The sequence below is a fragment of the Protopterus annectens genome, chromosome 6.part0 (assembly GCF_019279795.1).
Source record: "Protopterus annectens isolate FY-2018-M chromosome 6.part0, PAN1.0, whole genome shotgun sequence".
NCBI classification, from domain to species: Eukaryota; Metazoa; Chordata; order Ceratodontiformes; family Protopteridae; genus Protopterus; species Protopterus annectens.
This window is the reverse complement of record NC_056737.1, coordinates 729,060,798-729,087,564: the sequence shown is the minus strand read 5'-3', so window position 1 is coordinate 729,087,564 and position 26,767 is coordinate 729,060,798. Positions and strand designations below refer to the sequence as shown.

The 26,767-nt window shown below is 42.5% G+C and overlaps 1 protein-coding gene across 1 annotated transcript in view; it reads left to right on the top strand.

The window, feature by feature from the left end:
- DLGAP5 (DLG associated protein 5) overlaps nucleotides 1–26,767 on the top strand; it is a 467,701-nt gene that overhangs the window by 373,237 nt on the left and 67,697 nt on the right. Inside the window, exon 7 of the mRNA XM_044073570.1 lies at nucleotides 2,654–2,745. Within this exon, the coding sequence (XP_043929505.1) occupies nucleotides 2,654–2,745 (92 nt within the window). The remainder of the gene's footprint in view (nucleotides 1–2,653; nucleotides 2,746–26,767) is intronic.

Below are 26,767 nucleotides of genomic sequence, written 5' to 3'. Positions count from 1 at the left end.
TTCAGTTGAAAAGCAAAGTGATCCTCATAGCTCCTTACTGGCCTCGACAAGTATGGTTCCCCTTTCTCCGGCCTCACCTACTATGCCAACCATGGAATCTGGATCCAACTCAAGACCTGATTTCTCACCCCCATGGATTGAGTCACCCAAACTTAACCAGTAAGCTGACAGCTTGGTTTCTCCACTTCCGCTGATCACCAGGCAGAATTTCCTCCCCAGTGCGTGATATTATTCTGGCCTCCCACACACCATCCACTACGAAAGTTTATCTTGACAAATGGAAGAGATTTTCAGTTTGGTCTAAGCGGAGAAAACGAGATCCGTACTCAGTCACTGTTACTGTAGTACTGCATTATTTGTCAAATTTCTTTGAAGACGGTGCTGCAGCTTCTACCGTACGCGTCCATCTAGCTACTATTTCAAACTTCCATAATGGTTTTGGGAATTCTTTGATCTCACATTGTCTATGTAAAACCTTTCTAAAAGGAGTCTCTCACATTAGACCTCCAATCAAACAACTTATAGAACCATGGAACCTCACATTAGTTCCCCTATTTGATCTTCCACAAGGACAGAACATCACTCTGGACAAACCCCTTCCTTTCTCCCCGAAGTAATTTTGGATTTCTCCATTAATCAGATTACTGACCCTCCAGTCTTTTTCCCAAATTTTTCTAATCAAGGAGAGTGCTGTCTGCATTCATTAGATGTACCCAGACAGTTGAGATTTTATCTGGATAGGACAAAAATAATGCGCAAATCTGATCAACTTATTTATTTCTTTTTCTGGTCCTAAAATGGGAAAGTCCGTTTCTAAGGTGACCCTATCTAAAATGGCTCCGAGATTGTATACTTTTCATTTATCATTATGAAAAAAACCTATATTGCAGAAAATCAAGGCTTACTCCACTAGATCTATGGCATTCCATTTGAGAGCTTCTTTGGACGATATCTGTGCGGCAGCAACATGGGCTAATCCTCATACCTTTATAACTCATTACAAATTGGATTTGGTCTCCAGAGGAAGAGCTTCTTTTGGCTCAACGGTGCTCAGGAAAATTCATCCATAAGAGCCACCCAAGTGACACAAGGTAGCTGGGGACTCTGTCCCATCAGTGATGAATGAATGAATGAAGATTTAACAACATCAGATAAAGAAGTCCTGTCTTACCATAACGTTCTATGTGTGCTGTTGATCTTCTTTCTTTCATCACGTCCCACCCTCCTTCCCCCCTCCTAAGGCTTCTGGGGGATACTTTGGGTCCAAGTGCTGAGTTAGGGTACTTGTGCAGAAACTGCCTCTGCTTTATTAATAATGGGCAGGCTCAATCTAAGGTAACAGGGAGAAAAGGATACTATGGGTAAAAGCTTTGCTCGAGAGCTTTTGGCTGGTGCAAGCATGGTATAAGGCCGACTCGGTTCCAAGGGCTCTGCATCGAACCCATCAGTGATGAATGAATGAAGATCAACAACACAGATGGAACATTATGGCAAGACATAAATTCTTTTTTTTCTATCTCTGTATCTCATAAGCAGCTGACCTACTGACTCTCCATAGTCTTAAAAAAATAAATAGAACAGTATATAGATAAACTAACAGAAATTTTTTTTGCTAGGCAGTCGCAGGTAGTGATTTAATTGTTGGCTGTTTTCTATAGCTCAGTTTGGTTTACTAGTGTAACTGAGTTTCTGTATGAGTTAAGAGAAAAGCTTCAGAACGTGTTGACAGTGTAGCCACAACCCCAGATTCTCCCCCAAGGACAATCCATGAGTTGTGATATACATGTGAGTGGAATATTTATCTGCACACTGCCTAGTAAGCAAGTCCTTTGGCCCTCGTTTCCCTGTCAGACTTCAAGAAAAAGTTAATTTTAAAAGGGTTGTTACCACATGCTCCATCAACAGACAAAACCAGAAATGGAAAAGAGGATAGAGAAATGGCAATGACACAGCTGCTTCATTGACTCTAAAACTACTGAGACTGGAGTACACACTTTCTTTGACTCTAGTGCAAGTTTCTTCTTCAGAGCCACTTATGATTTCAGACAAATCGCTGACGCATTTTCCCATTTTCTTCCTGAGAGGGAGCTACCATGGTTTAATGTCTCTGCCCCCTTCTACATCTTTCTTTTGCTGTTTCAGGTCTTTCAAGTGTGTATCCATTTTGGATTAAGAATGCACAATGAGGACCTTCTTAAAGACCCAGACTGATATAGGTGTCCTCCCATCTCCGCCTCAAGGTAGATCAGGCTTTACCCTTCCTCTCCCATTTGGGACCCTTCCTAGGTTTGTGTCTCAGTACCGGAGGTATCTGAACTGAAGCTAAGTCAAGAGCATGCGTCAGGTGTTAGCAATTTACTGGTCACAAAAAAAAGAACAGACTGTTCATTTCTGGGGGTTTACTAGCCCAGGCCATCACACTTAGTTTTTTTGGCTTCCACCGGTGGAAAAGTCAGGCGAATTTTATCTTTCTAACATCTATTTGCCAAGGATTCTGCAGTAGTTTCTTTGATGGCAGCTTGTGGGGGAGGGGGTCTGTGTTTAGTTCCTGATCTCAGTACTTTGCAAAACGACAGAGAAATAAGAACTGGTGACCTATAAGGTGATGGCTCTCTAAACACTTATTTTTTATCTTTTTCTTTCCTTTTTTAAGGACTGAGCCATACTGACACATTTCCAGCTGCTTCTGGTGATGGAATCCACAGTCAGTTGGAAACACATGGCAATCCTACACCACTAGAAATGGTAAGTTGGCTGGTATTTGATTTTCATTTTCCACTTAAATATTTCTTCTTTGTTAAATCTTTACTATATAGAAATACAGACGTAGTGGAGCTCATGAAAATATCATTTGCTTTCTCATTATTGTACAGATGATGGCATCTTCTTTTGTATACAGTTAATTACACTTCAGATGATACTGCATCCATAAAGTGGTTGTCAAATTTTTGTTCTTATTGCAGTTCTACTTTGCTCTTTTTTGCATCATTGCATGAGTTTAATATAGTGATGTCAGAGTACGAACTTCACTCTAGTGAGACAGCTTCAGTTTTCAAAAAAGATGTTCAGAAAATTCAATGTTCTAATGAAGATGTGAACCTACCACACCTGCATGAGCACAGACACATTTAGAAGGGAAATGGTATCCCCACAGACTGTTTAATTGCAGGTAATTATGTGCTTCTAATCACGTAGACTAAAATTTCAGAGGACAGTCTCTTCACAGAACATTATCACAATTATTCTATTTTATTGTGATTTTTTTTAAGTTTGAGATAAAATCTGCATAGATTCATACTATTTGGGTTTGAATTATCTGAGAGCTGCAAGAGAGATCACTGTTTTATCAAGGCAAGTCTGCATTAATTCATTTTCTAAATCTCTTGTCCTGGTGAGGGTCACAGTGGTGGTAGGCTAAGGAGGACAGACCAGAGTTGCCCTAGCAATAGTCTCCAGATCATCATGTGAGATCCCCAAAAATTCCCAGGCTGGCTGAGCAATACAGTCCTTCCACTATATCATGGGTCTGCTTTGGGGGCTACTTCCAATGGGTTGTGAGTGGTAATCTCCCATTGGAGGCCCCCTGGTAGCATCCTCAATTGAGTTTTCTCAACACAAATGAGCAGTGACTGCGCACTGAGATCATTCTCAATTGCCAAGCTTGCAATTCTGTCTTTGAGATTGACTTTAGGGGTATCCAACAGAGGAATCTCAATTCTGCCACTTGTCCCAGTGATCTCATTGTTTGTCTGTACCCAAAGATTCTGACCAGAGTTATGGAGAGAGAGAGATACATTTGATTGTCTTTGTTTATGGTTCTTTATTGTTTGCTTTGTCTGGCTTGAGACTGTTGAATGTTGGAATTGTAGCTTGTTAGGAAGTGTAGAAAGACAGACATGGGCAAAAACTGCTTAACTGAAAATAACACAACATGGAAGATCGGACAGTTTCTTCTCTCTGTAAAACCAGTGTCTTTTCCCTGTAGCTTATTCAGCATTAATTACTCTGCACTACTTCTTCTTTCGGCTTTTCCTAGCTAGGGGTTGCCATAGCGGATCATCTGTCCGCTCATGATTGGCAGTGGAGTTTTACGGTGTCGAGTTGCCAGCCCGGCGCCCAACCTTCCACAGAAGGCACACACTCATACTCACACCTAAGGCAATTTAGAGTGTCCAATCCACCTACTGCATGTCTTTGGGATGTGGGAAGAAACCCACGCGACCACAGGGAAGACATGCAGACTCAACACATAAGGCACCCCAACCGAGAATCCAACTGGAGAACCTCTTGCTGTGCAGCAGCAACGCTAACTGCTGCACCATCACGGCCGCCCATTAATTACTCTGCACTTTTTCTCCCATTTTCATTGTTATTTGGCTGCTGTTTTGAGCAATTCAGTATTTTCAATGCTTGGGAATAGTTTTGTGCCTCTGATGCATGCCATGATTCCATGCATCGGCTACAGAAAAGTGCTTGGCCCCTTCCGTTAGTTCTTGTTTATCACTGTTGCAGATCTCATTCTTTTTTATTGCTGAGAAAAAGTTCCAGGATTTATGTGCTCTTTGTTTTCTGTCTTAGCATTTCTGATTTAGAGAAGAATGGCTGAAGGATGCTTCTTGGTGAATCATTGAGAGGGCCATTCTCAGCATTCAGCTAGTGTGGTTCAGAGTTTCATCTGAGATTATAACTTGAAGGAGTTAAGTCCATGTAGTCTGTAGTCCTTCAAAGGCAGGAACTGCTCCCAGCTGATTGGTGTTTAATCCCATACTGGTTATCCATTCTTTTGGGAAGTTGAGATGTGAGTCAAGTATCTCTGACTCTCACCTTGGGGTTTGCATTCCAGAAATATCTAATGACACCTTTTCACCAATCTGATCAACTTGGTCCTGAGTCTGGCTAGCTCCATTATGGTGAGTAGTCCATGGAGTCACTTACTGGGGAGATCAGTGGACCGTTGGCTTCATCTTTTAGTGAATCCCATTCAGCCCAGCTGGACTGGTCAGGCATACCAGCAGAATATTCATTGATTTAGCCCACACCAAAATGTGCATCTTGGGGGGGGGGGTCAATACATGGACCATATTTATGATTTAAGTTCCAGAGGTGGGAGCCAGGAGATCATTTCCTCTTTGGCAAACCCCAGAGAGCAAACAGAAAATGTTTTGATGTCCCTAAGATTCACCAGCTCAAATTGAAACAAGATTACCTACAGATGGGTCATAAAGCATATGGAAGCCTCTTTGTACATAGTCATCAATAGGACCTTGGATGTGGCATAGCAGAGCTATGAGGTGGACTCTTGTTTTATGTTCTGGTTTTCTTTCAGGTGTGTGTAGCCACTAAACTCTGTTTTAATCAGAAATAGCTGACGTTATCTGTTCATGGTCACCTCACTCTCAGAAAAACTGATGCTTAATATTGCCAAGATAAAATGAGAAGGGATGACTGTATGATAAGCAATGAAAGTTACTTTATTTGTAGATGACATTTTGTACTTTATAAATTGAAAAGGGAATTTTTGTGTTGAATATTTTGAGACAGATTCATGTCTTTTCAGGTTACAAAAAGAATGAAGATAAAACAAAGGCTACAGCAATGAACTAAATACCCACACATAAATTGGTTCAACAATGCACTTATTTATGGGGGTATTTAAAGTATTGACGTCTACGGATTAAAATGGATTCTGTCTTGGCAGCTAAGGATATGAGGAAGAGACCAAACAAAAGCTAATACAAAAAAGTGAAATGTGAAGGTCTTTATTACAGATACAATACAGCTAGTGAGATGCAAGCAGTGAAAATGTTTTTAATCCCTTTAGTTTTATTTTTTTGTACAGTTTAGGCATCAACAACAGTTAAAAGACTTTATCTGGGAGGGGGAATAGTGCAAGAGTTAAGAGGAATAAGTTGATCCTCCCTATAGAATAAGGTGGTTTAGGATTGCCCGATTTGAATGGATGCTTTAGAGCTATGCAGTTAAAGCTCATGCACACAATGAAAGCAGAAGGTTCTAAATCAAAATGAAAAGGCATGATGAAGAAATGGGAAGTTGGAGAAATAAGGAGACAGTAGGATTTTGCTTGCAGATCCTTAAGGAGAATGACAACAATCATAAAGAATATTATATTCATAAAGTTGCAGAAAGCATTCTAAGAACTAAGTCAACATGGGACTGGACAAAGGAAACTTTGTCAAAAGAGATGACCGCAAGTAAACGTTTAGAAAATAGGCAAGAGGGGAGCAGGAATTTGCTGGAGAAAATTTGCAAAGGAGTCAAGGTACTGGGAGTAAATAACTATAGAGGGAAACATAAAAGTGTGTAATGAAGACAAGCAGAAGTGTGGAATGCATGTTAAAAGACTGCCTGCCCTACCAGGGATTGTGTGTGTAAGCAAAGAGAAAGGGATAACAGAGTGCTAAGTGAAAGACCTTCTCTGGTAGAGATTCTAGTTAAGTCTAGAGCAGAAACTGCCATTAAAAGGGATGTTTAGTAGTGTATATAAAATGTTGCATGTTAACTGTCAGAATCCATCAGTAAAGATTAGAAAAGTTTGGGAGGAGAGACTGGAAAGGCAATTTATAAAGGAACAGTGAGAGGACATCTGTATGGGTTCCTAAGTGCGAGACGAAGACCAGAAGGTTTAGGATCTTTCCTTGGATGCATAACTCTCAAGTCTACCACATTACGAGGCATATTCCTCATTTGGGGTCTTAAAATGTTCTTGTTGCTTGGTGTTGCACATTGAAAGGGTCTGTCATACATTCACTGTTAGCAATTTTTTAACCAATGTCCTTCGTAAATATAACTGAATTATACTAATTCATTAAAAGAACTATTACATAATTAAAAATATCACATTATGACCATCCTAGGAACATCCTAGCTGACGACTGTAGTAAGTCTTTAGCAAGTGTTCCACAGTTTGCCCATTTGTTCCACACTATGAGAGGTAGTGTTCCTCATTTTGAAGATGGAAGGTTGAAAGCCATGCTTAGAGATGTTTGTACAAGTATTTTTGTACCCAAAGCAGGCTTCAGAGAAATTTCCTCGGGTAGATAACAGATGCTAGAGGTGTAATGGAAAAGAGAGGGATAACTGGTAACATGTTTTGGGGGGGGGGGTAATAAGATGGAAGATTTAAAAAATTCCTTGCAGAGTACTTTGTCAAAAATGTTGGGAGAACAAATGGCTGTAACTAAGGAAGTGATTCTTTTGAGATGGGACACAAGATCTAAATTGCCTGTACATAATAAGGCCTTGCTAAATTTAGTGCTATTGCCTGTCAATAAAAGAAATTACTAGAAAATTTAAATCAATCTAAAAAGTTGTTATTGAAATACTGATTTAAAGGAGATAAAAGAACTAGAAGTGAGATCTTTAGAAAAGGGAAGAAGCAAGCTTCATAGAAATAAATGGAATTTGTGGGAACAACACATAGCAGAAGAATGTTCAGGAAGAGGACTGAGGTTAAAGGAAGGCAGGAATTAAGCATTTTAAGTAATGCCAGAGTAAATAATTGATAAAAAAAAATGTGATTTATAATGGATATGACAAATGTTAATAAGGTTTATTTTTAATGTATGTATTGCTATGTCTTAAATGATGTAATAAGTGTGTAAATATGCAAAGAGTAGTATTATGCATTTTTGCTTTTCTATAATGTAAAATGCTTGCACATCTGTTTACTCATTAATTTGGTTACAGTATTAATGCAGTGTTCGCTGCAGGTCTGCAATAAAATGCAGTTGTTAGGCAAATGGTACCAAACTAGATATTAAAGAAACAGAGCAGATTAAAGCCAGATCAGCTGACAAAAGAGGGATAAAGCCCAATCCTGTAGTCATAGCTCTCACCTCTCAGTGCAAAACATCTGGACAAAGCCAGAAAGAATGGGGGGGGGGGGAACAAAGGCCCAGAAATAGACAGAATTTAAATATTGCTCCTATAAATTTAGAAAGTTGCTAGAAAAACAGGTTTTGCATAATTGTGTATTTTCTGAAGGATTTAAAGTCTGAAATGCAAATGTCTGTCATTATTTAGTGACCTCAATCTTCAATGATTTGCAAGGAAACCACAATTTTTTTTTGAGGAACAGACCAAAAATATGAGGGAAAAATCTGGGCATTCTCTAAAATCTGTACAATTCAGAGGTATGCCTGTAGTGTAGTTACGGTAGGCCAACAAGGGGCAGCTGCCCTGGGTGCAAAGTGTTTGGTGGGGGCATAAGCTGATCCCAATCTTTCATTAATGCAATACCAGCTTTTAAAAGCTGGTATTGCATTTGCAGTCAGACCTGAGCACTGTAGCGCTCCCTGTGTAGTCTAAACTGTAACAATTGCTTGCTACCTTATCGTAAGCAGTTTGCTGCAGTTTAAAAGTAAAAAAAAAAAAAAAAAATTTGTTTTAACTAAAACCTGAGCACTGTAGAGCTCCATGCAGGCAGGTTATAAACTATAGCAACTGTTTGTTACATTTGTAGGAAGCAGTTTGCATCAGTTTAACACAGGCGCCTGTTGCTTGCTGGTACAAGGACTCCGTGGTACATTTTTGTATTTTCAACAGTCTTCATATTTCTGCACTTGCACATTTGTAGGAAATATATATATATATATATATATATATATATATATATATATATATATAAAATTAAAACATAAGTGTTGGAGTGCTCCATGCGGGGAGGGTAAAAACTGTAGCAGCTGTTTACTACAGATTAAGAGAAATTAGTTGAGGACAGTTTGAGGCAGGGCACAGAAACAAGACCTGAATGGCTTGGGGGAGGGGGTGCATCTGGCCGCCTGGTTCGTGTGCCAATAGAAGGAAGATCCATTTTTACTCTTCAATAGAAGAGTTGGGAAGGGGGTGTAAATCTAACTGTAATAAGCCAAACACAATGTATGGATCAGCTTATTACAACAAACTGCTTTTTTGCTCTTCATGAAGAGCAGAGGGGGTGGGGAGTTGGTTCACAGTACCAGCCCAGGGTGCTGTTGAACCAGCTACGTTTCTGGCCCAATCTACAACCTAGACAGCACAGGTTCACTTAGTAACTCAAGTACTAGAGGAGCTAACCAGGGAGGAGAAAGAATGCATATGAAGCCTGCTCACCTTTCTGTGTGGGGAGGGCTGTGGGGAATTCTTATGCAGAGTGTGAGTAAAATCACCAGAGGCATTTTTTTCTTTAAGGGAACAAGATTACTAAGGAGCCATCTCTAGCAGAAGTGTGAAAATGGCCCTGCCATAGGCCAGTTTCACACCACTGTTTGGGATGTAGTGGACATTCATAATGGAAACTGTTAGATGATCAACAAAAGATCACTGCTGCAGTAGCCTAAGCTGTTCAGCTTATATCCACCAAGGATATGACCAATCCCAGCCAGCTTTCCAAAGTTTGCTGGTGCCTACCATGCACTCTTAACTGTCCAGAACTTGAACAAAGTTCCATGTGAAAGGAATTGGAGACAAAAGCCTTTTTTTTTTTTTTTGTTTTTGTGCCCTTGAAGTACACACCTTCTGCAGACTTTGTGAATCTGATGGATGGCTAGCAATCGTTTGAGCTGAGGAAGAGAAGTCCTTTGCAGGGAAAAACCTCACTACTGTATTTTTCCAAAGAAATCTAATGATCCTATGTTCTTTTACATGGGTTACTGGATCCAGCTTTGATCACTGTCAGACTTTGGATCAAAGGCTCAGGCCCCTCCTCTTACTTGTAATCCCCCTGCAGATAGCAAATTACGTCAGATCTGATTTGCCACTCATCGTCATTGGTTATGATCTCTTGGCTTAGTGCTTGGATGACCGCTAAGTGTCTTTTTTTTCACATACTACTAGTTAGTTAATCCTTTTAATTTACCTGAAATGTAATCTACCTACCTCCACTTTTTTGTAAGACATGCATATATATGTGTGTGTCTGTCTTTCTGTCTTCACCATCTTCACCATTTTGGTACCTCTTTACCTTATCCCCTTGGGTTCATTTGAAACATTTTTGCTATTCTCTGGTGGGTCTCAAAGTGCTTAACTATTTGGCTCTAATAACAGGCATCCACAGGGATTGACTACGAGCTGTCTAGTCGTCCTCTGGGTCCTTATTAGCAAAAAAGAAAAAAAAATGTCAACACACAGCTAGCCACCCTTCCATCCTTGTTGAAAGTGTCAGGGCATCTTATTACAAACTGCAGATGACGTGTTTTGCGAAGTAGGCACTGACATAGCTGTCAAATGTCACACCTGATTGCATCTCAGTGACTATGCTGAAAACTTTAAAACATCCTTTATCATGCCCCTACAATGAATCCACTCTTTAGACCAAAAATGAAAGAATCTATGTCTAAAAGTAAGTAGGAGAGTAAAAACTTGTCTGCTGTGGGAATAGTATTCCAATCCTGCAGAGAACCTTTTCCAGAAACCAAAAGAAAGGGACAAAACTGTGGTTTCACAAATCCCAAGGTTATGAACCCAGAGCTACTGGCAGTACCCCACCACCACCACCAAGGCTAAGGGGAGAACAGTCTTAATGGAAATTGCACCTGCGCCAAAAGTGGTCTGCAGAACCATGGGGGCTGGTCTTTTCTGTGATAGGCCTTTCCAGCTCTCTTGGACAGTTGCCCGACTGCTGCACTATGCTGGCAGTCAGGAAGTGTTTATCCCTGCACCCCATGTCCTGGACATCCATCATGCAAGATGCTTGGGTGCAGAAGATTGTAACCAATACCTACACGATTCCCTTTCTCTCTCAACCCCCGGACTCAAGGAAACTTCACAGTGTGCCACCCTGTCAATGGAAGGCAGCAAAATTAGAAAAAATAAATGCTAGACAAGTGTCATCCAAGGGGTCCCACCAGACAAGCATGGATCTTGAGTGTATTCAAGGTTCTTTTTTGTGCCAAAGAGAAATTCTGATCCCAAGCCAATTTTGGACCTCCGTACACTTGAACCAGTGCGTGTAAAATGACTTTGGATGGCCATGGTGCAGTCCATCCTACCATTATTGAGGAAGTACAACTGAATGTGCTTGATAGACCACCAGGATGCATACTACCACATAAAAGATGGACAGACATTCCACAAGGTTTCTGTGTGGAGCCAGTCTTTTCCAGCTCTGAGCCTTGCCCTTTGATGTCCTTCTATTCTCATGTTGCAGTATTTTCACATGTGGGATCTTCTGCCTCAGTCGACCCGAACATCTGGCTCATATACCAAAGCTTAAACCTGATTGCTGGAAGGTGCGTGGGACATCACACGTAGGGGCCATAAACCATGGGCCATAAATGTGACCTCCGCACGCACAGACTACAGAATTTCTCTGCCACATTCGAATGTCAGCTTGCTCGTTCTGCTCTGCGTTTCAGAAGACGGTAAAGATAAGTACCCCATTGGGGAATCTTCTTTATTTTTGACAGAGCTTAGGTTGCTGTTAATCTGTTGTTAGCAGATTTCATCTAGGAAGGGAAAATGTAAGTGTGGTCGGCTAATTCTGCACAAAGATACACACGACCTCTGCTTGTTATGTTTAGGGCTATCCCACGACCTGTAAAATCTGTCAGTTGTTTGTCCCTAACACCTTGCGCAGCTGTCTGGCAGCCCTTAAATTGTTTTTTCCCCCAACATCTTTATTAAATTTCCACACATATCAAAGGCAATCTTTCAGAAATGAAAAACATACAAAATTATATCACTTTAGTTGCAAACAGTTTACATCACACACAACATAGAAACAACTGTAGTTGTAAACATTATAAATCAGTTATAAGCCTACCGGTCATCGTCAGTTAAGCATTATATAGCTCATTCAAATTCTGCCTCTTAAACCTTGTTCCTGCTCTGCATATACCGTTCCCACAATTCCCATTTTTTTTCTGTGTAGTTTGCTCCTTCCCTTTTTTAAAGATCCCATTTCCAGTTGTTTCATCTCTGTTACTATATTCACTGCTTCTAGCAAAGTTAGTCTAGACTTTGATTTCCATTTTCTAGTAATTGTTTTTCTGGCAGCCACCATAATTAGACTCAGCAAGGCTTTACTATGTCTAGGCAATTCCAATTCTGTAGCACAACTCAAAAAAAATCTCCCCAGTCACTCCAATCCATTCACCCAGCATCTCCGACAGAGTGGTCCGCAGGAAATCCCAAAAGTCTGCCAGCTCATTACACCTCCAAAAAACCTCTTTCTTGCCCGTCACAACTCCAACATTTGCTATCCACCTGAGGAAAAACCTCTCTGGAGTCTACTTGGGGTATAAAAATACCTATGTAAACATTTCCAGGCAAAGATCCTAAATCTTGTTGCATATCTGGGAAATGTACATATATCCCCCCCATTGTCTCTTTGTGGAATTACTTATCCACTCTATCTTCCCAGTCCTTTCTAAGCTCCTCTGATTGATTCTTATAATTATCATGCAGTATTTTATATACATACTAATTATTCCCTTTTTAACAGCAGATTCTGTTCTAGATTCTATTAAAAACTCTACCACTGCTGGCCTTTCATTTGGGTGCCCCCTATTTCTTTCCCTTTGCCTATACACTGATATCAATCCTTGATAGGGAAGGCAATCTCTAACCTGCAGTCCAAATGCATTTTTGGCCTCTTCCCAGTCTATTACCTTTCCCATTCTAGTTATTTGCTCCCAATACATTGGTTCCTTTGCCAGCTTTCTCCAATAAATTCCAGCCCCCTCTTGCCTATTATCTGTATCCCTGACCACAGTCATCCCTATCGGCAAAATCTTTTTCCTCCATTCTCGTGCTGGTTTGGTTCTTAGTATACTCCCTTCTATTTTATAAATATAATACTGTGTATGATTTTGGTTGTTCTCCTTCAGGGTCTGCATTCAAAATCCCAATTTATCCTTATTTCTTGAGCTTCCTACCCGAGTCAGCATCATCCTTTTCCACTTTGAATTATAGTTTTCTGCCTGTGCTATGTAGAAGAGCCTTAACTGTGTTGCTCTAAAATATCCCCTCAAATTAGGTAATCCTAGTCCACCTTGTTTTATTGGTAGAATCAGCTTACCCCACTTGACCCTTGCTGTCTTCCCTTCCCAGATAAAATCCTTCAACTCTTTAATTGCTATCCACAACTTCTCCGGTTGATAAAAGTATGTCTGACCTGTGTATAAGACTAAAGGGACTAAAAACATTTAAATAGCTTGTATCTTAGTGTCCATAGCCATATAACAAAACTTCCAGTTTCTCAATATTTGTATTATCTTCTGTTTAGTCTCTTCCCACATATCTTTAGCTGCCAGCACACAATCATTTCTAATCTATACTCCTAAATACTTCATTTTATCATGTCCCCATAAATATGGATATTGTTGGACCAATTTGTGTGTATGTATATAATTTACCGCTACTGCTTTTGTTTTAGCTTCATTCATTTTGTATCCCAAGAAAATTTGAATTTGTCTTAATGTTCCACAACACTCCCTTTCTGGTTTTGTCATGTTTAAAATATCATCTGCAAATAGAGCCAGCTTTTCCTGACTACCATACCAATCATATCCTTGAATTTCTGAGTCCCTTTTTATCTTTGTCAGTGGTTCTAAATACAATGCAAACAACAAAGGGGAAAGCAGACAACCCTGCCTGGTTCCTCTACTCAAGCAGAAATGATCTGAGAGGACCCTACCCACTTTAATTTGTGCCTCCAATCCCTCATATATTCTTCTACTCAATCTTATAATTTTATCAGGGAATGTAAATGCTTCCATTGTCCTGCTCATGAAGTCCCAGTCTATTCTGTCAAATGCTTTCTCTGCATCAAGACTCACCAATAAAAGTGGTATTTTTACATTCTGCTTCCTTCTGGATCATCAGTGTTCTGTTAATATTGTTATTCCCCTACATGAAACCACACTGATCCATATCTATCAGTTTTGGCATTGCTTTTGTCATTCTTTTAGCCATTATAGACATAAACACTTTATAATCATGGTTTAGTATTGAAATGGGTCTGTATGAAGCTGGATCTGATGGATCTTTACTCTCTTTAGGTATTACCGTTACCACCACTTTCTTCCAGGTTGCTGGAACTTCTCCTCCTCTTAAAATACTATTAAACAAAACCTTCCAGATCTGTATCAGTTTTTCCTTCCAAACTTCCACAGGAATACCACCTATTCCTGGGGACTTTCCTGTAGATTGGTTATACATGGTCATTTTTCTCTCATTCCTTCCTATCCTGTTAGTAATTGAGCCTCATCTACCTCTGACTTTGGCATGTTTAATTCTTCCATAAACATTTCCATTTGTACCTTTTCTTGATTTCCATATTTCTCTGCTTTATACAAATTTTCATAAAATTTCCGAAATATTTCTAATACTTCTACAGGGTCTCTTTTTACCTTCTTTGTTATAGGCTCCCTATGCTTGGTGACTGCCCTTTTCACCTTTTGTTGCCTGAAGAGTTGTGCTAGAAGTTGTTTTGCTCTAGAATTATTATCAAAAAACAGTTGCTTAACAGCAATCTTTCTAAACTCATGCATATTATCGAGGTAATCCCTTATTTTCTGTTTACTATTCTGCAGTTGCTCCTTTTCTTGTTCTGAGGGATTCCCCCTATTTTGCAATACTTTTAACATTTATCAATCCCTCTAAATCACTGTTTAGCAATATCACCTTTTCTTTTATTTCCAACCTAGTTTTAAATTCCACTTTAGTTTTATCTCACTCCTTAGCTATGTTTTCAGAAGACAAATCTGTCTTGTCTAGAAGCTCCTGAATAAATTCCATAACCCATTCCTTAAATTCCTTTTTTCAACCAGGTGGGAAAGCGCCCATGTCTCATTTTTATCTCATTACCTTGCGTTTTTATTTTAGTTATTGGTGCATGATCTGAAATAGTTATTGGCTGTGTTTGAAAACCTTCAACTAAATGCACGTTCCTGTGAGATATAAAATCTCTCTAGCCTAGTCCAGTTTTTGTATCTCAGTGAATAATATGTAAATTCACTCTGAACTCCTAGTACTGAATTCACCTCTTCCATGCCAAACATTTTCAGAAATTGGCAGCCCTTAAATTGTTTGTAGAGAACCAACGACTTAAACACCTGGTCCTCAGTATGGATCCTGAACCAGCCATTGGGGTGGAGCCACCTAAAAAGAAGGCCATGGTCTCTAGGCCTGATACTGTCCCTCTGATTTTGGACATCCCGCCAGCTACCAGTCCAGGGGCTGAGGAACATCCAAATGAACTGGCAACTTCGGTGGGTACCATAGCAGAAACCACCCTTGTTTCTCCAGTCTGCATGTCCGCAGAAGTTTCTGTGACATTGGCCTCTGCTGATGTTGGAGGGGAACCAGGCTCATCCAGACGGCCACCTTTAGTTTCCGAGGACGGCACTTCGTCCCCAGGCCTGACGTCTGATACTAGGCCTTCGGCCTCTGACTATTCTGAAGACTCCCACTCTCAAGAAAAACCAAAAGACCAGGCATTTGTCTATTGCTGTGGAAGACCAGCCTGACTGGCAAACATTCTCCCAGTCACTCTTTCAGGCCTTTATGGCCCTGAGGCCTACAGCTTCACATACTCCTGTCTTGCCTACACTTAGTCCCAGGCTTACCTCTGCCATCTCTATCCTATTCCTCAGACTCAGGAGGAAGACTTTTCTTCCTCTGATGAGTCTCGCATATACTTCTCAGCTAGCCTCTCCCCTGGAATTACTGTTCCCCTGATGACTCCTTGGAAGGAGATTCCCTACCAGAAGGCATTATTTTTGGGAAGACAGACACCAAAATGAGAGAATACTTCAAGTGGGAGTCCACCCAAATGACTGAGGTACAGTAAAGATACTTTTCTTATTTCTCACTCTCCCTCCCTCTGTTCTTTCCCACCTCACTCCAACTACCTATCTCTCCACCTCCTTCTTTACTCTCTTCTTCTCCAAACTTTTCCCAGTCTGCTCATCTCTCCCCTAGCTTCTGTAACCTATATATCCCTTGCTCCTGCTGTTATATTTCCTCAGTACAAATATATTTGTAAATATCGACTTATGTTTTTTTAATGTCTGTTTTATGCAATGGTAGGAACTAGCATATTTGTAAATATTTACTTATGGTTTTTATAATTTTTAGTTAGGCATTTTACTAAATTATACCTTCAAAATACCATGTTTTTACCTGTACTTCTTTTTATTATATTACTAATAGCTTGCTTACATTATGTATGATGTCTTTATGGAGCTTTTCTCCCCAGGACTCCATTGAAAATGGGCTCTTCTCGGCTCAGTGGACCATCCTGGCAAACAAACTTCAAATAAAAATAAAATAAATAGTTTGAGCTTCTCCAGATGGAGTCCCTCTCTCCCTTTGCTATTCCTCCAGTGATTCCTGCTTACTTGGACGCCTTTGCGTTTGCCTCCAAGACCCCAGAATCCCAACCCCTGGTCCCAAAGAGGCCAGATAGGTTCTGTAAAGCTCCTGATGATTACAAGCATCTCATCAAGCCAGCCATGGCAGACCCAACTGTCATTGCAGTGGCACTGGACAAGCAATCCAGGCAGATTCCAAACTCTTCCCTACTGCCATCAGATAAGGACAGTAAGGTGATGGACAAACTGGGGAAAAAAGATCTACACTTCATCCACCCTGGCCTTTAGGGCCATTAATTACCAGACTCTTATGGTAAAGTATGCCCTAGATCTAGTTTTCCCAGACTTCTGCTCTGCTCTCCTCTATGCCTGTCTCCCCTACAAAGTCTCAAGTTGCCTCAAAACTCTCTCTAGCAGCACAGGTAGCCAGGCATTCCATAAAATGCAGCTACGATGCTGCTGAAGCCTCCACCAGATCAGCTACATCTGCCTCTGTGTTACGCAGGTATTCCTGGCTCAAACTTCAACCCCTGCCAGATGACTTCAAGAACAAGATCTTGGATGCCCCCCTGGACAATAAGTTCCTCTTTGGCAAACAATCTGCAGAACTTTTCAAAAATTTATAAGAAAAAAGCAATTAACTGCAGGACTTGAAGCATCTACTGGTATCCCCAGTTCCTAAATTCTACAGGAAGTACTCAATCAAACCAAGCATCATTAGGAGGGCGCCTGCTCCTTCCTCCTCTTCTTCAAAGCAAAGGAAAGGGACCAGAAAATTCTCATCACCCAGAACTACTTCCTCCCAATCCACCCCCAGACGGCTCTTTTCCAGACAAACCAAACACTGTGTGATTGCCTAAATACCCTCCACCATCTCCCCCTTTCTGCCCGCCTCTCTCACTGTCTTCCCCTGTGGCAACAAATCACCTCAGACCGCTGGGTCCTATCAGTAGTGGAAAAAGGATACTTTATGACATGACAAGAAAAGCCTTCACCAAAAGGTATGCCCCTCCCTCCAAAAAAACAATTCCACCTAATCCCCCAGGTCATTCAGGATTTACTTTCTCAGGGCAACATAGAGAGTGTTCCAAGAGGACAAAGAGGGTCAAGAGTTTTACTCCAGGCTCTGGTCACAAAAAAGGAGGGCCCTTGGAGGCCTATACTGGACCCTGTCTCTGTTAAACCCCTTCTCGCTTGTACCTTCTTTCTGCATGCTATCCCTGCAGACCCTTCTTCCACGTTTGACACCTGGTGCCTTCATGGCCACTTTGGACCTGAAGGAGGCATATCCCCATCCACCCAGACGTTCGGAGATTTCTGCATTTTGCTGTGCCAACCTTACACTGTCAATTTACTGCCTTGCCCTTTGGTTTATCTACAGCTCCAAGGGTTTTCACAAAGTGTCTAGCCCCAGCAGTAGCCTTCTGCAGAACAAAAGAGACACAGATTTTCCCTTACCTGGGCGACCTCCTCATCCAGGCAGAAGAGGCAAGTACTCTTCAGGTACAGCTGCAATTCATTGTTTGTCTCTTAGGAAGTCTGGGGTTTACACTGAACCTACTGAAGTCCTCCCTCTTTCCATCCCAAGACCAGATCTTCTTGGGATGCAGATTAAGGAGTGATGTGATGAAGACCTTCCTCCCACAAGAAAAGGTCTCTTCTTTAACCAGCTACTTCCGAAGTCTTATTCAAGTCACCCATATCTCAGCCAGGGAATTTCTACAGCTTATGGGCTTAATGGCAGCTTAATGACAGCTACTCTCCCCATGGTGCCCCTTGCCAGGCTGCACATGAAGTTCCAGTGGTACTTGAAGAATTTTCTGTTTTGTCTATCAATAAACATTCTCAGTGTGCTAGCTCAGTGCATTTTCTTTCATTTTGTTTGGGCTCCATTTTGCACCTTGCTTTTACCTACGACCGTTTTTGATTTTTTTGTACTTGAAGAATGTCTGCTCCCAGCAAAATCACCCCTTAATTTTCAGGGGCCCTTCCTGCCATGCCTGAAAAAGAGTAAGGGTGGTGGATCTAAAAAATAAGGCAGAATTCAGGTCTCCTTCTACAGCCCATCAAGGCAGTCCAATTCATGTACATAGATGCCTCTGATCTGGGATGGGGTACCACTATGAATGGTCTCAAGGTACAAGCTCAATGGGAGCCCTCCCTCCAGAAAAAAACACATCAATGAGAGGGAAATTACTGCTCTTCTCCTAGCTCTCAAGACCTTCCTCCCACTCGTACAGCCAGGTCCCCTACAAGTATTCACAGACAACACAGTGATGTGGTACATCAACAAGCAGGGCGGGACCAGATCCTATTTACTTTGCAGGCTGGCCATAAAAGCGTGTGAGTTGGCCGCTCAATACAATGTAACACTGCAAGCAATCTACATCCCATCACAAGACAACCATCAGTCAGATGCCCTCAGCAGATCATTGTCAAAAACTCACAAATGGATGTTGCACAGAGATGTTCTCTTATACATTGTCCACCAATGGGGCACCCCTCAGATAGATCAGTTTGCATCCAGTCAGAACAGACAACTACGGCTATTCTGCTCCAGGCTATCCTCACCACTAATGTGGAAAGTAGATGCCTTCTCTATCTCATGGAAGAAGCTGTTCCTGTATGCTCCCCTCCCCCTTCCCTCTCATTCAGAATGTCCCACTGAAAATTCAGCGGAACAAGCCAAAACGCTTGCTGGTGACCCCCTATTGGCCAAGGCAACATTAGATGTTCTTCATGTTTCACTGTTGCAGTCATTACATTTGGGTTATCTGCCTGCAGGTAGCCCTCAGCGGCCTGAATACCAGAGTCTTGGATTCCTGCACCGGATGCAGTCTCTTCTTCCATGATGTCAGGTCGTCAGGGGTATAAAACATGCAGCCGACACCATTACATCAGTCTTTCTTGCCGTGCGGTGCCCGAAGCAGAAGCAGTTTGCAAGTGCCGGTTGGCCAACTCCTGAAATTTTCGTTTTCAAGTTTCAGAACCGAAGTCTTCAAAAAAGCTAAGTACCCCATTGGGGATCCTTTTTCTTGCTCTAACAGATGTCAGTAAAAGTTAACAATTGTCTTACCTGTGGAAAGCAAATACCTCATAAATATTTTCATTCATACTGCATTCCTTGCGTAGGCCCTGACCACGATGTCCCTCGCTGTCGGTTTTGCTCCTTGTTCAACCCCCGAACTATTCGTTGTGGGGCTATCTTTGCAGCAAATTATTTTGGTACTCTATATCCGTACTCCGAAATGGCTTCAGTAAGCCATCCAAATACCGATCTTCCAAAAAAATGTAAGGATAAAGACAGAGACAGACCGCATAGGTCCAAAACTGCTGACGACACTTCCGTTAAGCTAGTCACCAGTCTGCCAGTACTCAGTGAGGTGCTGTCACAGCCTCTGATACCCACTACTTCAGATTTGCAGGCCTCTACTCAAGAGTCTGGAATGCCACAAGATGCTTCTTCGACTATGGAACCTGCAGATGTCTGTACCTTGGATGGGTCCAGAGCCGCTGTGCAGGCACTGGCTTCTGAGGGTGTATTCAGGCCTACAGACTTGCATTTTAAACCAACGCCATCTTCTTCATCCAGGCCTAAAACTCGCACCACTCCTAGAAAACCGACATCCAAACTGCATGCTCAGGCCCATATGCCTAAAAACAAATGCTTAATGGCTGAGGAACTTATTACTTTAATTAAGGGAAGCCAGCCTCCCCCCTCTAAGAGACCTAGAAATGATTTTCCTTATGATTCTTCCGATCAGGATCTGATATTTCTGTTTCTTCTGATTACCAGGATTTGCCCTGATATACCTATGAGGATTCTTATGCAGAGGATTCCATTCCCTCTGCTTCCCCTCCAGAAGATTTTTCTTTTGGTGAAACCTTGCGCACACTTAGGGAGCATTTCCGCTGGGAAAGCCAGGATTACTCTGACTCCAGAAAGAGGCTTAGGGAATTCTTACTCCTTCAACAACACAGGCCTTTAGCTATCCCTCCTGTTCTGGACATTGTAGATGCTTTTTTGGAATCTAGCCTTTCCCCAGACACTTTACCTCCAGCTCCAAGAAAACCTGACTGGTATTACAGAGTACCTGACCCTCAAGTTCCTCTTCAAGAATCCTACTGCGGATCCAGAGACCATTTCCCAAGGACCAAAAGGCATTAAGGCTACTGCTGCCAAACATCCTACCCTTCTGATAGAGATTCTAGAGCCTTGGACAGATGGGTTAAGAAGGTATACACTTCTGCTACTTTGGCCGTTAGTACTTTAAATTGCCAGTTTCGTATGTTAAAATACCAGCAGCATGTTATGGGACTACTTAAACAGAAAATGATGTTGATGCCTGACTGTGCTGAACACAAAGAATTACAGGATTTAATGCATGCTGCAGAACAAGTTGGTAAACATACTTTGCAATGTGGTTTTGACTCTTTAGAACCATCTTGCGGAGCTGCTTTCACTGGGTCTGTACTTAGAAGACATGCTTGGCTTAAGGAGCAACACTTGCCAGATTATGTTACAGCTAAATTACTGGATGCTCCCTTAAACCAAGACTGCCTGTTTGGCAACAAAGTAGAAGTCGTCCTCAAAAAGGCGGAGGAAGAAGCTAAATCTATGCAAACTGTTAAAGATTTCCTACAAGTACAGCCTCCCAGATTTAGTAGGCCTTGGCCTTCAAAGAATTGGTCCTTTCCAGTCTCTTCCAGGCCTTGTCAGTCCAAACCCAGTTACAGCAGACCACCTAGGCTACAGTCTCAGGCTACGCATAGGCCTAAGCAGGGAGTAGTAAGCCACCCCCCTACGGAAAACTGGCACAATGACTTAATCTTAACCCTTCCAAGCCCTGCACAACTGCTTGCCCCCTTAGAAGGAAAACTCACCCTGCATGCAAAAAAATGGGAACTCATTACACAGGACAAATGGGTTTTGAATATAGTTTCCTCAAGGATACAGATTCCACTTCCACACCCCATCAACCCCAAACGGTTGACCAGACCTACCCCCAAATCAGTGGGTGGAGGCCCAACAGCAGGTTCTCTCTCTTCTAAGTATCAGGGCTATTCAAGCTGTCCCAGCAGAACAAAGGGGGGACAAGGTTTTTATTCACGACTTTTCTTGGTACCCAGAAAAGACAGCTCTTGGCGTCCTATCCTGGGCCTCTCTATTCTAAACACTTTTCTGGTAATCCCAGAATTCAAAATAACACTTCAACAGTTGCTTCCTATGCTAGGCAAAGATGCTTGGTTGGCAACCTTGGACTTAAAGGAAGCTTACCTGCACATTCCAGTAATGGAATCTTGCAGGAAATACCTACGCTTCAGGGCAGGCTCCATGCACTATCAGTTCTTTGCACTTCCCTTTGGCTTATCTACTGCGCCCAGGGTATTCACAAAGTGCCTAGCTCCAACCATTGCATTTTTCAGGCAGAGAAATATTCAAATATACCCTTACTTGGACGATTGTCTGATTCAGGCAGAAAGCCAGGACTTGCTAGTAAAACATCTGGCATTCGTAAAGAGACTTCTAACCTCATTGGGGTACACCATAAACGAAACGAAATCTCACCTATTGCACTGCCAACAGATTGTATTCCTGGGAGCAAGCTTGAACACAACTTCCCAGATGGCTTTCCTCACTCCAGAGAAACAAGTTTATTTGACAAACTACTTCAAACTACTGGCCACAAAGACCCAGCTATCTGCAAGGAAAATTTTGCAAGCCCTGGGGTTCATGGCCTCTTGCATTCTACTAATTATATATGCAAGACTGCATATGAGGAAACTACAGTGGTATCTAAAAAGCCTATGGTGTCAACATTCTCAGGACCTGGACTCAATGATTCCTATCATTCCTTGTATAAAGACAGAGTTCCTTTGGTGGGCAGAGGTCTGCTACCACAACAAGGGGCTCCCTTTCGCTCTAACTTCTGCTGCCCAAATCCTAACAGGCGCATCAGACTATTGCATGGGGGGCTCACTTGGCAGGGCAGTGCATTCAGGGCAAATGGAACCCGAGACAGATGCACCTGCATATTAACTAAAAAGAAATGTTAGCTGTACAGAATTCCCCGACAGCCTTCAAAAACCACATTCTTCCAGGACAATTATTGGTAAAGACAGACAACACCACACGTATGTGGTACATAAGTAGGGGGGAACCCACTCTGCAGACTAGCCATGGCTCTGTGGAACACAGCCTTGAGCTACCAAGTGCACCTACAATCTCATTTTCTGCCAGGCAAGCTAAATTCACTGGCAGACAACCTAAGCAGAAATCTCATGGACCCACACGAATGGAAACTGGAACCAAAAATATTCAACCTATTGAGGAACAAATGGGGGACTCCAGAGATGGACCTGTTTGCCTCCTCTCAGAACTACCAATTGGACAAATTCTGCACAAGGACTTCCCACAGTCAAGCTTGGAAAGTGGATGCCGTGTCCTTTACCTGGGAAAGCCTTTCGGTTTTATGCCTTTCCCCCTGTGCCTCTCCTCTCGAAGGTTCTGCAAAAGATCAAACAGGACAAGCCAAGGGCAATACTGATTGCACCAGACTGGCCACGCCAGCACTGGTAACCCCCTCTTGCATAGTATGACACTGCTGGAACCATGGCACCTCCCTAAGACACCTTCCCTGCTGTCCCAGATTCTGCATCCTCAACTTCAAACCCTGAACCTTGCAGCCTGACTAATTCCTTGAGCTCTCCAATGGCATGACTCAGTAAGCAGGTGCTAGATGTAATTCTGGAGGCAAGGAGGCCTAGTACTAGAAAATCCTATGCTGAAAAGTGGAAAAGATACTGTTTCTGGAGCCAGACTTTTTTGGGGGGGATGGGCACAACGGTGCCCAGCTTACCTCATACTCTTCAGTGCTTAACAGAAATGCTCCACAAGGACCTATCCTTCTCATCAATTAAAATTCATGCCTCTGCCATCTCAGCACATTATAATACTGGGCCACCCCTCTTCTCTCACCCCCTGCTAAAGCAATTCCTTAGAGGGGCCAGAATGTAAGACCTCCCCAGGACAGCCCCTACTCAAGCCTGGGACCTTAACTTTGTATTGGAAAAGCTCACTCTCCATCCATTTGAGCCAGCTGCAACTGCAGAGTTGAAATTCCTTTCTTGGAAAACAGCCTTCCTTCTAGCCATCACTTCAGCAAGAAGAGTGTTTGAATTACAGGCCCTCATGGCAGTGGAACCCTTCATTATCTTCCATGCAGACAGGGTTTCCCTCAGGACCAACCCTTCCTTTATGCCCAAGGTGGTGTTTAGTGTGGCCCTAAATCAGTCCATTAATTTGCCTACTTTTTTTCCTAATCCAAAAAACAAAGGAGAACGAATACTGCACTTTTTGGACTTGCGCAGACAACTTAGATTTTATTTGGACAGGACTAAGCCTCTCAGAAAATCTGAACAGCTGCTAGTTGGCTTTGCTGCAGGGGCAGAGGGGAAGGCCATTTCAAAGCGAACCATTTCTAAATGGATAGCCCATTGCATTTATTTCTGCTACTAGCACCATGGAAAACCTACCCCACAGGGGATAAGATCACATTCCACCAGGGATGTATCTACCTCTACAGCCTTTCTCAGATGGGTCCCTACCAGGGACATCCTAGAAGCTGCTATCAGGAGCTCCGTACATACCTTCACCAAGCATTACCACATGCCTATTTTTTTCTAAATCCAGAGTTGGTTTTGCCACTGCAGTCTTGCAGGGCCTAATAGCTGGCCCTAATGCTCTCTAACTTTCTCCTCCCTTCCTTAGCTTTGGGAATCAACCCAAATGTGATGACTGCAACAGTAAAACACGAAGAACATAGTACAGTTGTGTACACTTATCATAAATGTAGATATTCGAGTGTATTCACTGTTGCAATACTGGTTACCCTCCCTCCAGCCCCCCTGACTTTTCTTGGCTCTATCTTTCCTTCTTGTTTGGTGTATTTAACCTTTCTGGTGTATTTGTTTTTTGATGGAGGTGTACCATAACATATAATTTACTTCCCTTTGTGGGGGCACCTGACATCTGGGGCAAGAAAAACTGATGTAATGGCGTCGGCTGCATGTTTTATACCCCTGACGTCATGGAAGAAGAGACAGCATCCAATGCAGGAATCCAAGACTCTGGTATTCAGGCCGGCTGAGGGCTACCTGCAGGCAGATAACCCAAATGTGATGACTGCAACAGTGAATACACTCTAACATCTACACTTATGGTAAGTGTAGACAGCTGTACTTCCCCCTTCTATCTCTTGCCAAGGGCAATCACCATAAGTTGCATCACAAGGTGGACCTTCTCACACAGCAGAAGGGATCCCTCATCCACTCTCATCTGCAAACACTCAGCCTTACCCTATGGGTGATAAACGTCTGATCCTTTCCAGACACCTTTACTCAGAGGGCGTGCTATCTGTCCTGCAGGAGGCCAGGAAACCTACAACCAGGAGATCCTCTATAAGAATGGAAAAGCTTCTCCAGCTGGTATCTCCAAAGGCAACTAGACCCCTTTCAAGCGGATGTACCCCTCTAGTGCTAGCCTTTGTTTGTGACCACCCAAAAATCAGAACTTTCATACTCTTCAGTGAAAGTCCACGTATCAGCCATTTCAGCCTGCTTACCTATTGATCCACCCCTATCTCAACATCAGACCACCAAGAAAACCTATCCCTCCTCCTTAGGACCTGAACTTTGTTCGTGAGAAACTTACCACTGCCCCCTTTGAAAATGCAGCTCCTGCCACTTTAAAGATGGGCACCTGGAAGACTGTCTTGTTAGGTAACCCTAACTTCCTCTAGATGATTCTCTGAGCTGCTAATTCTCATGGCTACTCCACCTTACACCATTTTTCAAACGGATAGGGTTTCTCTTTATACTAGCCCCTCCTTCATGCCTAAAGTGGTCAATGAACTGTCCCTTAACCAATCTATCCATTTACCCACGTTATTCCCTTTGCCACAGAATGATAGTGAGAGAGTGCTCAATTCTCTAGATGTTCACAGGTAACTGTGGTTTTACCTGGATAAGACTAAGGACATTAGAAAATCCAACCAACTCTTTGTATCCTTTCATGCCAGGGCCCTGGAGAAGCTGTATCCAAACAGACAATATCCTCCTGGCTCTGCAAAACTATATACTTCTGTTACTCTTTCCATGGTAGAGAGTTACCCTACATAGTTAGAGCCCACTCCACTAGAGCAGTGGCCTCTTCAGGGGGCCTTTCTAAAAGGCCTGGATTCAGCCACTATCCTAGAGGTAGCCACATGGCCTTCTGCACACACCATCACCAAGCACTATAAACTGGATAACATCTCCTGAGCTAGGGCAGGATTTGCAAAAGCCATCCTCCATGGCTTTCTGGAGACTTCTACCTCTTCCTCCACCCTTTTCTCTGCATGAGCTGTGGTACTCTCCCACATGTGAAAATATTGCAACGTGAGAATAGAAGGACATGGATTAGTTGTGTAAAATTTTTAATATTTATTTAACATTTGTTAACCAGGACAGTCCGAGTTGGAATTAAGCCAATTTTCAGTGGAGGCCCAGGGAGAAACTCTCCAGACGGACGTCTTTATAAAGTGGGAGGAATTAGGAGCGCCTGGAGGAAACCCACACGAACGCAGGGAGGACATGCAGACTCCACACAGAAGGTACCCCAACTGAAAATCGAACCGGAGAACCTCTTGCTGTGCGGTGACAATGCTACCACTGCACCGTCCATAGATGTCCTTCTCTTCCATTTTGCATTATTCCTTCCCTCCCTCCTAACCCCCTAGAGGACCTTTTCCCTGTCTGGATGGTATTCTTCCATTATCCTTAGACTATTGTCTGACTAGGCAGTCAGTTCTGAGGTCTCCATGCGGATGCCACATTTATGGCCCCTGCGTGCACCTTGCAGCAGCCAGTCTTAAGCTTTGTATATGAGCTGGAAATTCGGGTTGCCTGAGGCGGAGGATCCCACAGCAAGAATACTGCAACATGAAAGAGAAGGACATCTATGGTTATGGTAAGATTTTACACAACTTATCTTTCTTACTGCAACCCCACCCCTGGTGTTCAAGTGCATGGCAGGGGTTGCAGTTTATCCCAGGTTGTAGTAGTTCCAAGTGTTGCCATACCTGGCTGACTGAATCATAACCACCACCACCAGGAATCTCCTCCTTCAAGCCAGTGACTGCTTCCTCCACCTTTGCTCACAGAGCCAAGTCCAAGCTTTAACCTGCTCAAAGCATAGAATTCATTGGAGTGCATCTGGATAACCAAGTTACAGATAGCCAGTCTGCCCGAATCCAGGATTCTCACTTCAGCAACAGACAGTACTCTGTCTCTTTAGAAGCCCCTAGAAAGTTTGATTTTGTTTTCTCAGCTCAGTGGCAGCACCATTACCCTAGATTCCCTATCCAGATTTCATATGACATGCTACAAAGGACCCTCGCAGTCAGTGGTTA